The 14,989-nt window shown below is 40.2% G+C and overlaps 1 protein-coding gene across 1 annotated transcript in view; it reads right to left on the bottom strand.

The window, feature by feature from the left end:
* Positions 1-14,989, bottom strand: part of CTNNAL1 (catenin alpha like 1) — a 62,606-nt gene that overhangs the window by 18,111 nt on the left and 29,506 nt on the right. Inside the window, exons 5-10 of the mRNA XM_058694645.1 lie at positions 13,747-13,836; positions 12,574-12,744; positions 9,078-9,278; positions 6,497-6,583; positions 3,261-3,419; positions 1,575-1,667 (exon numbers count right to left, since the gene is read on the bottom strand). Of these exons, the coding sequence (XP_058550628.1) occupies positions 1,575-1,667; positions 3,261-3,419; positions 6,497-6,583; positions 9,078-9,278; positions 12,574-12,744; positions 13,747-13,836 (801 nt within the window). The remainder of the gene's footprint in view (positions 1-1,574; positions 1,668-3,260; positions 3,420-6,496; positions 6,584-9,077; positions 9,279-12,573; positions 12,745-13,746; positions 13,837-14,989) is intronic.

Genomic DNA, 14,989 nt, shown 5'->3' with positions numbered 1-14,989 from the left:
TATAGCCAAGGTGAGCAGGATGAATCTCAAGTGGACAAGCAAATATTAAAGCCTTGGTTTTTCCTAATAAACAGAGATCCTCTGGTTATAATAAAATGTTCAGCTGATGATCATTGCTAAGGGTCACTCATGTAGTTCCTGCTTCCATAATAAGCCTTTGACACTATCCTCTACAGGGAAGCTTATTGTCCTTCTAATGTCCATTCATCACGGTTCTGCTAGAGGACACACGTCACCACTGTCTCTAAGTCACTTGCACTGTTCTCAACTATAAATCCAAGGGCTCTACATCTACCATCAAACACAGGAGTTAGGAGTAAGTCCTTGGTTGACCATGATAAATGAAATAAGAACTCCTGGTAAATTGTATTTTAGAACTTAGACCTAAAAAAGAAATGAAGTTCTGGCCCTCACTTTTCTCTTTAACTTGACAGGGACAGTATTAAATGGGGTATCAATTTTTAAAAAGCCTCTTGGAAATTATAAACACAAAGAAATATTTCAGAAAAGTCAGAAAAAAATAATTCCCAACTCTTCCAAACAAGCACAAGAACTTTCATTTCCACATATTCCTATGAACATTTTCATAGCAGGATTATAGTAAGTATACAAATCTGTATCCTGCTTTTATCATCTAACATTTTAACAAAACACTTTTAAATGTTGCTAATTCTAGTTGTCATAATTATTATTTTAAGGTCATAATGTATTATTTGCCTTTTCAGCAAATGTATTATTTGCCTTTTCAAATGTATTATTTGCCTTTTCAAATGTATTATTTGTATTTCAGATAGTTACTTTGCTTCCAACTGGATCTTATTGTACGTAATGCTGTAACATTGCTTTAGTTTTTGTTTTTCTAATTTGCTTATGTCCTAGGAATCCTAGGTCAAAACACATAAATAATTTTATGGCTTGGTCCATAACAGTAACTTACTTCTTTAAAAGATTTTATTTTTTAATGTTTATTTATTTTTGAGAGTGAGAGACAGAGACAGAGTATGAGTGGGGAAGAGGCAGAGAGAAAGGGAAACACAGAATCTAAGCAGGCTCCAGGCTCTGAGCTGTCAGCACAGAACCCGACGTGGGGCTCGAACTCACGGACTGTGATATCATGACCTGAGTCGAAGTTGGATGCTTAACTAACTGAGCCATCCAGTCACCCCTAAAAGATTTTATTTTTTTAAGTAATCTCTACACTCGATGCAGGGCTTGAACCCACAACCCTGAGACCAAGAGCCACACTCTCCGCCAAATGAGTGAGCCACAGTCGCCCCGGTAACTTACTTTTCAAATGTGTCGTAACAACCTTCATTGTAAACAGCTTCTTGAAAATAAATATAAACTAGGACATCAATTAAATGGGCCGATCTCCAGTTTTGCAGATAAGTAGCTAACCCAAGGCAATGTAATCTCTGTTCAGGCACACTATCTATGAAAACTCCATTACCTTCGTTACTCTCAATAGATTTGGCTTCTAGTTATGCAGAACCATGCACATCTTCCTTCCACAACATTTGTTATGACACTCAGACAAGACATAATATAAAACAATGATCTGCTATTAATCATACCTGTTGGCCAGTCACCTGAAATGTCTCCTCTGCGTGTACACAGGTTATTTCAAGAGGTTCTGTCCCAGATATATGACGCAACAATCGACAGGCCTACGAGAAAACATTTCGATAGTTCAGCTTCCACATTCTCATTCTTCACAATACAGGCTTTCATTTTATAATTAGGAAAGAAAACAAAGCCTTACACATAAACTTATTAAAACCTTATTAAATTAAATCTTATTAAAAATCAAGTTGTACATTACTGAGAAGATTATTATAACACTATATTGGTTACCAATAAATTTTCTAGGAATAAAGCAGGAACCAATAAGGGTAGAGCATATTGTCTTTTTGTCTCTATTTCTTATCTGATAATGGCAAGTGGGAACAGAATACTAGAACCGGGGCGAATCTTTGAAAGGATCTCGTAGTAAGTACCCACACATTGTATGTATGAAGAAACTTAGAGTAGTGACTTGCCCAAGATCCCTCAGCTACACTCTGTCAAGCTATACGTTATATCTACCAAGAAACAACACTTCTCCTCGGGGTCAATTAATTAACACATCTTTCACTGGAGATAACACTGGATTAGGCAAGGCTGATGCAGTGAGAACCTTTATCAGAGAAAATTATTGCAAATCTTGAGACTTAAGACACAAAGCATTTTTTCCACTAAAAAAATTGCTGCAGGATTCCTATAAATGCCGACTTTGTTTACAGTCATAATATTTGGTTTATAAACATAACAGCACTGGGGTGGGGAAAATTAAGTGAAGGTGATCAAAAGGTACAAATCTCCAGCTATAAGATAAATAAGTTCTGGGGATATAATATATAAGTCTATAGTTAAAAGTACTGTTTTGTGTATTTGAAAGTTGCTAAGATCTTAGAAGTTCCCATCACAAGGAAGAATTTTCTGTAACTATCTGAGGTGACAGATGTTAAGTAAATTTACTGTGGTGATCATTTCATAATGTATACATATATGAAATCATTATGGTGTACACTTTAAACTTATGACACTGACATATGTGGTCTACAGCTATGTTTGGCCAACGGGAAGCCCCAGCAATAGACCAGCAGGAATGAAAGGAGTAAGAGCCTTTACTCTCCCGCTCTTTCCTTGCAAGGTTGCCTCGGCCTGTTTCTGTGTCTAGTCCTGAAATCGAACCTCTCAAGGTAGCTTTCTGGAAGACTCTGTGTCCGTCCAGCCTCCAGGAACCACTCATTCCCCCTGTTAATTTGGGCCAGGGAGCAACACCAGCTCTACTGTCACTAACCCCAATTACTGCACTGCCATGGTCCCCCCACACCCTGTCTATGCAGTTGTGAATAGCTCCTTTATTAAAGCCTTTTACATGATCCTAATTCAAGTATGCCATCTCTTTCGGCTGAGACCCCACAGATTCAAATGCAAACAAATCATACAACGTATCTCCATTACTCTACTCCACAGCCTAATCTCTCTGAGAGAATAAAGACAAGATTAATAATAAGTGCGTCTGTGGGTTCCAGCATTCTTTGTTTGGTTTTAGAGGCCGGACTGTTGTTAGAACAGATCAACATTATACCTTTAAAACTGCAAAGAAGATGGAGGAAATGCCCATATAAAGTTAACCAAAAGCTGTTAATATTCCCTGATGATAGTACAACTATCATGAAGCCATAATGATTCTAACAAACGAACCTATTACTCACCTCAACAAGCTGCTCTTTCTGTTCAGAGAGTTTACAGGCATATTCAGCCAAACCTTCTAAATTTCCTTCTACTCCAGTAAGTTTTAATGCTTTTAGAACCACATGATCAGCATGGTATTTTAACAGATCTGCTGCCAGCTGAGTTGCTGTACTGTGAAGCTGCAGATGTGGGGGGTGAAGGGTAATGAAAGAAAGACAACAAACAAGAAGGTTCTGTAATCACGCACCTCACAAGCATTTAAAAACGAAAAAGCAATCTCACTTGATCCACTGAGAGGAAAGTGCCAAGTTTCTTGTGGTAATAGTAGAAGCTGTATAGCACTGGCAGCTTGTAAGTTCTACCAGGGTGGGAGTGACACCGACATCTTTGAGTCCCCAATGTTGGCAGTGATGCTGTGTGTAGAAGATGGACTGCTCGGCCCGTGCAGAGTGGCCGGTCCCTATTTCACCCTGCCATTAACCAGCTCTTTCTCACGCAGCTTTTCTCTTACTTAAAAAAATGCTTCTGCTCCTCTAAAAGTTAGTTAGGAATAGAACAGTTCCTTATTAAGAGGACGGTATTCAGAGTACTAAGAGGAAAATCAAATGGCAGTTCATGATGATTAGTGTTTGTTAGTCATAGACTTTTAAAAAGGTATTGATGTGAGATTCAGTCAGTTAGGTATTCAACACAACTTTATTAAATGCTCAGACCATGGCAGACACTGTATTAGAGGCTGGACATACATGACAAGTAGGATACAACTCCTTCCCTCAGGGGGTTACAGCTTCTCTGTAGTTCTATCTGGAACTTTACTCCCCAACTCTTGGGTCACAGGAGAAATGACAGACAAAGGGTAACCAAAACCCCAAGGCTGTCTTTGACTTGGATTGGATTTTAAGCACAGCTCACTTTCAGCAGGTATCTTTGGGTCCTATAACTCCAAAATCTTTTCATTCTGCCTTTTGTCTTTAAAAAAAAAAAATGATGTGATGGGTTATTCTGGGGTTCTCCAGGAAGAGATCATTTTTATTAACACTGTCCTAAGGAAAATCTGACTTTGAACTAAGCCCATTGATTTTTTTTTTCCTGGAAGTAATCCAACGTCATTTCAGACTATAGGACATTTACAAAATTAACAATAGAGTAGTCTGCATTCACGCTACCAAGTGAGAATAATTACAGTCAGAAACAAAGACATTAAAATGTACTTTCCTTTGGAAACTAAATGCCACATAAGAATTTGAAAATATTCTATTTAACCATCAGGGCCTTAGAGAATACCTAATGCCAGCCCTTTATTTTACAGCCTATGAAACAGGTCCTTAGGGACCAAGTGACTTGCCCACAATCACGTAAATCTGATAAGTGGGTCTAGACATAACTTATTACCAACCATAAGGGAGAAAGGACAAACAAACTGGAAGTTCCGCTCTGTGCAACGAACCGACAATAGCTCTACAGACATGATCTGCCTTCCTCCTTCTGAAAATTCTTCCAGGTTGATGTTGTTACACCCATTTCAGAGGTAAGGAAAATGAAGCTGATAGAAAGCCACTCAGTCTATCAGCAAAGGATTTTATTCTCTTACTGATAGTCAAGTTTTAACAGTAATTTAGCTAAAATTGAATAGGCTGGAAAAAAAAATGGATAGACTTTTTTTAAACCAAAATAACCCACAACATCCTTCTATGTTTAACAGGATGTAAAAATGAAGGTTCCAATAGAGGTCAGTACCAAGTAAGATGTGAAACAAATCATCATACATGTAATTTCTAAAACCCAGTTTCATTCCCTTGAACCCTTGACTCTGCAGAAGTGTAAACGAATAAAGGAATTAGAGATAAGGAAGCTCTGTTTGGAGAGTGGACAGGTGCCTACTGAGTGCCACCTCCAGGCAACCCCCAAAGTAGATGGAGCCGCGTGACATGGGAGTTTCAGTGAAGGGCTGAGGGTCTCACAGGAGGGGCTCTGAAGAACACACTCAAGCATCCCTGAGAGACAAAGTCAGCTTGAAACAGAGCCCAAAGCATCCTGTAAAGGCGCCAGTTCCAAAGAACTTTCCACCTCCCCACTTTCCCTCTTCTGGCCCTGAGCCACACTTGGCAAAGATCAGGAACAGAAGCTAGATAAAGGGGGGTGAAGAGAATGAAAAGAGACCAGAGACCACACCTGTCCCAAAAGCCCTAGGTGGGGCTGGGGAACAGGGGCTAAGTCCTACAATCAAATGAATATCAAAGTAGCGATTAATATATTGGATAAAACATTCTCATTTTTGAACTGAGACTGTGTCTCAGGACCTAAGCCACGAACCGGCAAACTCACTCTGTAAAGGGTCAGGTAGCAAATATTTTAGGCACAATTTCAACTGCAACCACCTAACTCTGTTGTTGTAGTGAAAAAACAGTAGACAACATGTAAGCACACAGGCAGGACTATGTCTCCCAAAATTTTATTTACAAAAGACAACCTGGTCATAGTTGGCAAACATCTGATTTTAAGAGACTTGCAATTACCTGAGAGTGATCAAGTAAGTCACAGGATGGTCAAGTTTTCATTCAGGAAGCAGGGAAATCTCAATGTTTTAAAAATCAATGTTTTTAAAAATCAATTTTATTAAGGTTATAGTTTATATGCAGCAAAATATACCAAGGATGCTGTTTGATAAGTTTTAACAAACACATCTATATTGTGGTGGTGGTTACCACTGCAATCAATATTTACTGCATTTCCATTACCCCAAAAAGTTCCTCCCCAACTTCTGGCCCCAGGCAGCCACTGATCTGGTTTCTGTCACTATAAATTAGTATTGCCTTTTCTAGAATTTCTTCTAAATGGAATTACACACACACACACATACACACACACACACACACACACACACACACACACACACACGCTCTTTATGTCTGACCTCTTCATGTTATGTTTTAGTGATTCACCCATATTATTACCTGTATTGATACTGTTCCTTTTTGTTGAATAGTATTTGTTATAGTTATACCAAAATTCATTTATCGATTCCTCTGTTGATAGAAATTTAGACTGTTTCCAGTTTGGGGCTATTATAAATAAAGCTGCTGTGAACATCCATGTACAAGCTTCGACAATGATGGCACTAATTAAATGGTGGCTTCCAAATGGAAACCCACTTTCTGGGCACATAGACATACTAATACTAATGCATCACATACATACCATACAACATGAAAATTAGCGAAGAATTAAAAGAGGCTAGGTTTCGAACTATACTTACTTCTTTCTTAAGTTCATTGAGACTGTGGCTGATTTTCAATACAGAGAGTTCTAGCTCTTCAGCAATACTTTTTGTTTTCTTGCTTTGCTAATAATAGAAAAATATATATATAGTGTTACTTCATCTTTTTATCTAGTCATTCCAATTTTACTTGAACTATAAATTACAATAACTGTTTAATATCATTCTGTGAATTATAGAAAAAGTAGATTTAAAAAATTCACCTGTTTATGGCTGGAATGGAAAATAAAATTTTACCTATTTAGTTACATTTTCCCATTCTGACTATAAAAAGATTAATTTTTAAAATCTAAGTCTTTAATAAATTTATCATGTCTAAAATGAATCAATTTTATCTTCTGCCTTGAATGCTCATCTCTTCACTCTTAACAGAGTTAAAAATTAAAATCCTATTTACCTTCAAGTCTCTACATAAATGTCTCTTTCTCAGAAAGGCTTTTTCAGTTCACACAATCTAAATTAGGCCGTCTTCTTTTCCATTCTAATCTTCTAAGTAATCATCCTTGCTTGCAATTACATAGTTAACTGTTTTGTTTGTTTCTTTCTTTAAAGCTTATCTTCCCCCACTAGGCCTTGGTAAATTCCACAAAGGCTGGGATTACATTTATTTTAGTCACCAATGAATACACAATACCTAGCACAGCAAATGGAAGGTAGTAGGTACTCATTTCTTTGAATAAATAAATTGTTAAATGTCACCTATCTTCAAGAAGTCTTATTTATTTATTTTATTTTAGAGAGAGACAGAGAGTGTGAGAGGGGCAGAGGGAGAGGGGCAGAGAGGGAGGGGGGAGAGAGAGACAGAGGGAGAGAGAGAGAATTTGAAGCAAGCTCCATGCTCAGCACAGCGCCCGATGCAGGGCTCCATCCCACAACCCAGGGATCATGACCTGAGCCAAAATCAAAAGTTGGACACTCAGCCAACTAAGCCACCCAGGCAGCCCAAGAGGTCTTCTTAATTCTTCTCCCTAAATATAAATTCGCCCTCCTTCAATTCCATGCAAAACATGGTCTGTACCTCTGTTGGGCACTTACAAAACTTTCTGTACTTATCTTACCCCTTCCCACATTTTTCTACATTGCAAAATTCTTGCAGGCAAAGATTTTATCTTATTCATCTTTAGATTTCCAGTGCCTGGCATATAAAAGGCACTCAGTAACAAGTGCTGAAAAAAACGAATGGATGAACAATACATCTGGCATGCAGAACCAGTGATCGGAGTGCTTGTGAAATATGGGAAAGGTGTTAATTGCAAATTTAAGTATTGATAGACTTGGATTCCCAACAGAGAGAGCACTTCCTCAAAGAAACTCTTTATATTGACTTTTGGGTTTAAAATTTAACACTGAAGCAATCTATACTTTAGATTCGATATCACAGAGGTATTTCAAACTAACCATAAAATATTGCTTTTAGCCCTGACACCACTCTACTCTAGGTTAATTTCCCTGTTAATAGGAGCATTTGCACTGTCATGATGCCAAGGAATGTAAGAGAAAACCTTGATTTATGTCTACTCTGCATTGATAAACCAATCTTTACAAGAAAGTCAACTGCTGCTTCACTCTCTGTGCTCATCCTTCTTCATCTTTACTGCCAAAACTTTTGTTCATGGCTTTCAGATTTGTTCCATCTATGCTGTATGTTATACACCATGGTAAATAGTTTTTTTGACATACCCTAGGTCTAAGAAATGAACAAGTGGTGCCAGAGCTGAGTCTCAGGCCTCCACCTTTCAATTCTGTAACCACTCTCTACAAGAGTCTGGATACACACTTTCTGTGTTGTCCCACTCTGTCCATCTTTTTTTTTTTTTTTTTTTTTTTTTAATCCTAGGTAAACTCTACACTATGTATGGGGCTCGAATTCATAGCACGAGACCAAATGTCACAAGCTCTACCGACTGAGCCAGCCACGTGCCCCCAACTCTGTCCATCTTTACCACTCTAGCCCACATAGCCTCCCAGGCTTTATGCACACCAGCAGTCTAACCTTCGAATGGTTGCTCACCAATCTTTGACCAGGAATTGGGGCAAGGGTGAAAAATCTTTCACTTGCTAGTGGATCTACCCTTGTCTTCACTGCTTCTAGACCTCAATAAGTTTTCTAAATTGTCGTCTCTATAAATCAGATGTCCTCAGAGTTAAGAACTGTGCATGTGTGAATGGCTCTGGCAGTAAGACTTGGGTCCCAAGAACTTGTAGGTGGGGGTCTACCCCTCTGCTCTTCACTCTGAAGCATTTTGGGAAGGAATTTTCCAGAGGTGCATTTGGTGGACACGGGGGGACTATGGGATAAACTCGTGATAGTGATGGTGGTGCAGAATCCAGGCTGGCCAGCATGGAAACTGAGAAACAACAGGCCCAGAAATGTCAAATACTGTGAGCACTGGATGGGAGGGGCGCTTTGGCCAAGGGGTGGGGAGAAAACACATGAGATACCCTTGTCCCGTTCCAGGCCACAGTCATACTTCTGGTGATTATGTTAGCTTCCACAGTGCTCAGAGCTTTAGGGAAAAGCTAACGTATAAGATTCACTTGGACGAAAAGAAGTTCTTACACTTTGAATCCACACAGAAATCAACTGCCGCAGTTCCAGCCTCGCCTGAGTGGACAGTTCCAAGATGCGCTCCCTGTGCTCATGGCTGGTGTAGGCAGAATCAGTAAAGTCCTCTGTGCGCTCCAAGATGACTTCCAAAGTCGCAGAAAGATTCTCTTTTGACTGAAAATAAAGATTCTCCCGAAGAGCTTCAATGTTCATCTGAGAACAAAAAGGATACACATCTATGAGTCAATATTCCCACCGAACCAAATGGGCTGTAATTTCTAGCAGTGCCCAGAGAGACACTAGCCATTTCTTCGCCGGTCTGAGGGCTCAGGGGAAATACAACCTCTAGTGATGACTCTGTTCTCCAGTACACATTGCTCAGGAGCCACCAGCGGCCACGCAGAGACTCACTGCGCTGGCTGTTAATACAACATTCCTAGGAGACCAGTAAACACTAAGGCAGAAAAAGCATTATCGTGTAGCAACTGGTAGGAAAAATGAATCAGCTTGCAGGTAGAGAATGTGCATCTGAGAAAATGCTGAGGCCAAGTCCTGGAAGATGCTACATCCAAATACTAACTTGTGCTGAGCCCAGGGGGAAAGGGTGTGGAGGGTGTGGGAATGGCAAGGGCTGGGAAAGGCATCAGTTTTTGTTTTCTCAATTCAGCCAAACTCTCCTAGGCGCCCAATCTATCTCTACATTTTGTCTTATGTCCCCAACAGCACCTCCCTGACCAAAACATTCCCCATCATTCTCTACCTGTATAATCTTTATAAAATGGAAAGTTTCTGATATTGCCACCTCCCTCTAATTGACATCTCACCACCTCTAAAATTAAGCCCAAATTTCTACTGCATAACATAAAATCCTCTAGGGTCTTGACTTTATAGATGTTTCTGACAGTCTGTCTCACCACCCCCCAACTTCCCAAACAACCTGTCACTTCAGCCATCCTGTGCTCAGAGTTTCCTAAATATGCGACTGACACATGCTCACTGGCACAGTCTTTCTCTCTCAGCTTTCTACTGCCACTCTGCCACTCCAGCGGCATTTAACCTCTGGTCCATGAGATGTGTCGCAGAAACAACTTGGGCCAAGAGGTGATCCATGGTGATGACCATGACTGTGGTCACAATGAATGTGCTGATAAGGATAGCTTACACTTGTTTAGCACTTTAAAGTCCTTTCATAAATATAGTTTCCAGATAATCCTTACATCTGACCCATTTTCACATGACCCATGGAAATACCCAGATTTGGAAATGCTGTGGGTGGGGAAGAGGGGGCTTGCTTTTCCTTCTCCTCTTGGCCCAGGTTGTCTCCAGTAACTACTCCATCCTAGGTAAACAGCATTTTTTTCTTTTAAGCTAGGAAAGAACATGGATAAAAGTGACATATGGAATGAACAATAAGCCTCTGAGATTTAGAATTTAAACAGGATTACAACATAAAAATCAGTCATGTTGACCACACACCATTTACGTTTAAGATTTTTGATTCTCCCTTTTGAGAAAACATATATATGCTTTTAATAGCAACTTAGGGCCGCCTGGGTGGCTCAGTCGGTTAAGCATCCGACTTTGGCTCAGGTCATGATTTTGTGGTTGGTGGGTTCAAGCCCTGTGTTGGGCTCTGTGCTAACAGCTTGGAGCCTGGAGCCTGCTTCAGATTCTGTGTCTCCCTCTCTCTCTGCCCCACTCCTGTTCATGCTCTCTCTCTCAGATAAACTTTAAAAAAATTTAAGAAAAATAGCAACTTAGTTTTTTCAAAAGCTATTCATTTACATGGTTTCATAAGATTTGTCCACACTCACAGTACTGAGCATAGTAATGCAGCTTCCTGCTACAGATGATACTCTCCATCAGAAAAGAAGGTAAGACGCCAAAGAGATACCCACTGGCCGTGAGACGGAGTCGCTCCAGAATGCCTGGCGGTGAAGCGGCAGCCAGAGCAGCTGGCAGCAACCACAGGCACAGCACTGCCAAGTTAACCCGGAGCCGAAGTATGGCACCAAGAGGCAAAAGACCTAGCTCTGGCCCTGTTTGTTTCCCTAATTATCGTGTAACCCTTAACAAGATGTCTCCTCCCCCCCCATCCCCCGCCCCTTCAGCCTTTATAAAAAGAGCAATAAAAACTCTAAGAGAATGACTGATCTTTGTAGCTTCTTTCCCCTCGGAAAGAGAGGGCAGGACAGGCAGCAAACTCACAGGTATAACCTGAAAGGTCATGGACTGTGGGATTCGCAAGTCCTGGTTTAAAGAGGGGCTCGGCCACTTACTAGCTTTCCTCCTCAAAAAACATGACAATAATAAAACCCACCTAAAAGGGAAGTTAGAGATTAAATTAGATAATTTAATGAAGAGAATGGCCCCTAAAAATAACTGTTCTTTCCATGCCTTTCTTTCACCCCATGTTCCTACTTAGACCTTCACGCAATTAAAAAGATGAAAGAATTCCATCCTCGTTGCAGCCCTTAGCCTATCAGACGACTTCCGAGGGCCAGAAGAGAGGGGGGTCAGAGAGGGGGTTGTGCTCAATGATGTCCTAGGCCCCCCTGATGCAGCCCCTGCTCTTCCACAGAGAGCGACTTCACCACCTCTCCGACTTCCCCTGAGAAGTTCTGCCCCAAAATGGCGGGGACTCTGGGTCACACTGCCCGGTTTCAAATCCGAACTCTGGCACTTCTAGCTGGCAAATTACTTAATCTCTGTTTCCCAGTCTCCTCAACAGTATAATGGGGATAATAATAACTGTAGTTCTTATGAGGATTTTACAGGCACATACATTTAAAGCATTCCAACAGGACTGGCACAGAGTAAGTGCTCAGTAATACATGTTAGCATGTATTAGTGTTCATTTAGAAATTTTAATTAATGGGGCGGTGGCCCTGTTGGTAAGCATTAGACCCTTGATTTTGGCTGAGGTCACGATTTCACAGTTTATGAGTTGGAGCCCTGTGTCGGGCTCTGCACTGACAAATCAGAGCCTGCTTGAGATTCTGTCTCTCTCCCTCTCCCTGCCCCTCCCCCACCTGCACACATGCACACACGCTCTCTCTCAAAATAAACTTAAACAATTTTTTTTTAATTAACATTAATACTATTAGTACAGTCTCAAAGTATCAACCCTAGAGCCCAGGGAAGAGTAGAGATTCCAGCAGAAATGATTTGCTGTCGGTCATCATCCACGGATAGAACAGCACTAACTCAAAAAACTGCGAACGCCCTTCTAAACAGAGGATAGGAGTCTCCCACTGAACCGGACAGCCACACGGGGCCAGAGTAGTGACCATAACCAAGACCAGTGTTCTTTGTACAAACTACGCCACACCAGATGTTACTGAACATTAAGTTTATACAGAGTGGCACTGTCTGAAAGGAAAAATATCTACTTTTGTGAAGCGTCTATTCTAAAACAGCATGCCAAAATACGGATACTATATCTAACGATGTTCCTTTGACACGGAAGAAAAAAAAAAAAAAGAAAATACACTCTCTCGATTCTTACCTTGAATTCTTTAATTCCAGTAAAAATACTGACAGATGACATGTCAGTCTCTCCACTTGGTTTGCAGTCAGTCACGATTTCAATCACCTTATCTAATGCCACCTTCATTCGGTCAAATACTCCTTCTTTGTTTTTATGCGCTGATTCGCAGTTGGGATGCCTGAGACAGGTCTTCAAAACAATTGCAAGTTTTTAAGACATGGCCCATACCATAATACATAAAATCTTACAGAGAACACGTCATGCTAATAAAAATGGTTCTTTACCAAAATCTCCTGGGTCCCTGGCTCACCCAGCTGCTTCTCCTCACTACAAGTGGAAGCAGGATGAGTAAAAAGCGATAGCAAGGTTAAGTGAAAAAGGCACAGTGCAAAACTGTATCTTTATACTTCAGTAAGTTTACTTAAAATTTGGGGGGGAAGAACTATCTTTATCATGATTAAAACTATTTTAAAATGTTGCCTTACATGTGCAAAAACTAAAAAAGAATGAGGAAAAATGAACAAATGTTGCATGACTGTGGAGGCATCTTTGGTTTTTAAAAAATGAGAATGAAAACTCCTCATGGGCCTAGATGTGAACAGGGCCTTCCAAGTGGGCTCCAGTGGACTTTGTGGCTTCACTAATCCTAGGCTAGAGTGAATATTCTGAGCAGAAAAGGCAGTTCTAAATAAACTGCTAACGAGCTGTTTACTAGTTCGTTCTTGAATTGTACCAATTTGCTGGCCAGCTGCTGTTTGGAATTACAAGCGCTCAATTCACAATTTTGTTAAGAGGAGAATAAGGAATTAAAGGTATGAATTGACAGAATAAACAAATTAAAGGCTGAATTAGTACTCCACTGTTACTCAACAGATTCTAACTCGCCTAGCTTTTTCAAGAGCACGTGTGCTGGCTCCCCAGTGAGACTGGCAAACCCTGCAGAGGCAGTGACAGTGTGTGACAGGCCCGAGTCACAGCACCCAATACACCATCTTCCGCTCGGCTGCTCACTCAAAGCTGACTCACGGATTAACTGCTGTTTGGAACTGGGGAAGGAAGTTAGCATTCTTGCTAAAGAATAACAGATTTGACTGCTGTGGCCTATGTTCTGATTTATCACTCTGATCTTTCTAAAAATGTAAAATACGTAAGTTAGATGCATTTAATCAGGTAAAACAAAAGTGTTCCTACCTTTGAGGCTGTGAGAAGCATCATTGTACACTTTTCAAGAACTGCCCTTGCTGCTGCCATTTTTGCCTTTTTCTTCTCATCTTTCAGATCCTAAAAATGAAATAAAATCATTGAACAGTCTAGGATCCTATAAACAATCCGATTTCTTGGAAAATCATTTATTCAATGATAACAAGACTCAGCCAGCTAACATTGTTTAAAAGGTGACAAAGTGAAAAAAAAACCAGGATAAAGTTTTATAAAATGTCACCACTTTGATCTAAATACATCAACACGATGTGTGGGAAGAAACAGCCGCCCCTACTGAGGGCAGCAGAGCCAGGGACTGAGACCGAGGGGGGTGCTGCCTCGAGGCTCACGCTCTGGTGGCCTGCATGCCAGACATTCTCATGCCTATGTGGACACGCCTCTCTCCTGACCGGAAACAACCATCCTATCCTTTACTCAATTAACAGTTGCTTATTAATCAAGTATTTATGGGCTAATATTTCCTTCCAGATAGATACTTAGAAGTCACCTCTTTCAGAGACCATGTCTGATTAATCCCCTCCAAGTATTTATTCATCTCAAATGGAGTTTTATTTGTCCTAAACTTAACCAATATGCTGCTCTGAAATATTCTTAAGACGTTTCTTGGGCATAGAGTTTCTTCCAAGTAGATTATAAAGTCTGAAGCAGGCACTGTGCTTTGAATTTTTTTCTTTTAGTTTCTCTTCATAGAGCCCTAGATAGAACGTGTGCTATCACAGAAAGTACCTAAATATTGTGATCAAATCTAGAACCAAATACTCTCATAATACTTTGGTCACGACCATCTAAATCAGAGGTCAGCAGTCATTTTTAATAAAAGGTCAGAAAATAAACTTTTTAGGTTTTCTGGGTCAAATCGTCTCTGAAGCAACTACTTAATTCTGCCATCATAGTATGAAAGCCACCTCTAGACAATATATCGACTAACATGGCTATGTCCCAATAAAACTTTACTTATGGTCACTGAAATCTGAATTACACAAAAATTTCACCTGTCATATTAGTGTTTTCATTTGTGACTTGTAAGTCATACATGAACCACATATTGTATGGTGATAACAAATGATAAAAGAAAATGGCATCTCAATCTGTTAGAAGGCTGGTCCACAGGACACAAGAGAGGCCTCCAGAAAATCCAGATGGTCCAAGAAACACTAAGTTAAGCGTACAATCCAGCCTGCCACTTTCCAGGCCAATATGCTTCTTCTAACTT

Source organism: Neofelis nebulosa, chromosome 12, assembly GCF_028018385.1.
Source record: "Neofelis nebulosa isolate mNeoNeb1 chromosome 12, mNeoNeb1.pri, whole genome shotgun sequence".
NCBI classification, from domain to species: Eukaryota; Metazoa; Chordata; class Mammalia; order Carnivora; family Felidae; genus Neofelis; species Neofelis nebulosa.
Note: the sequence above shows the minus strand (reverse complement) of the source record. Positions and strands in the feature narration are given on the sequence as shown.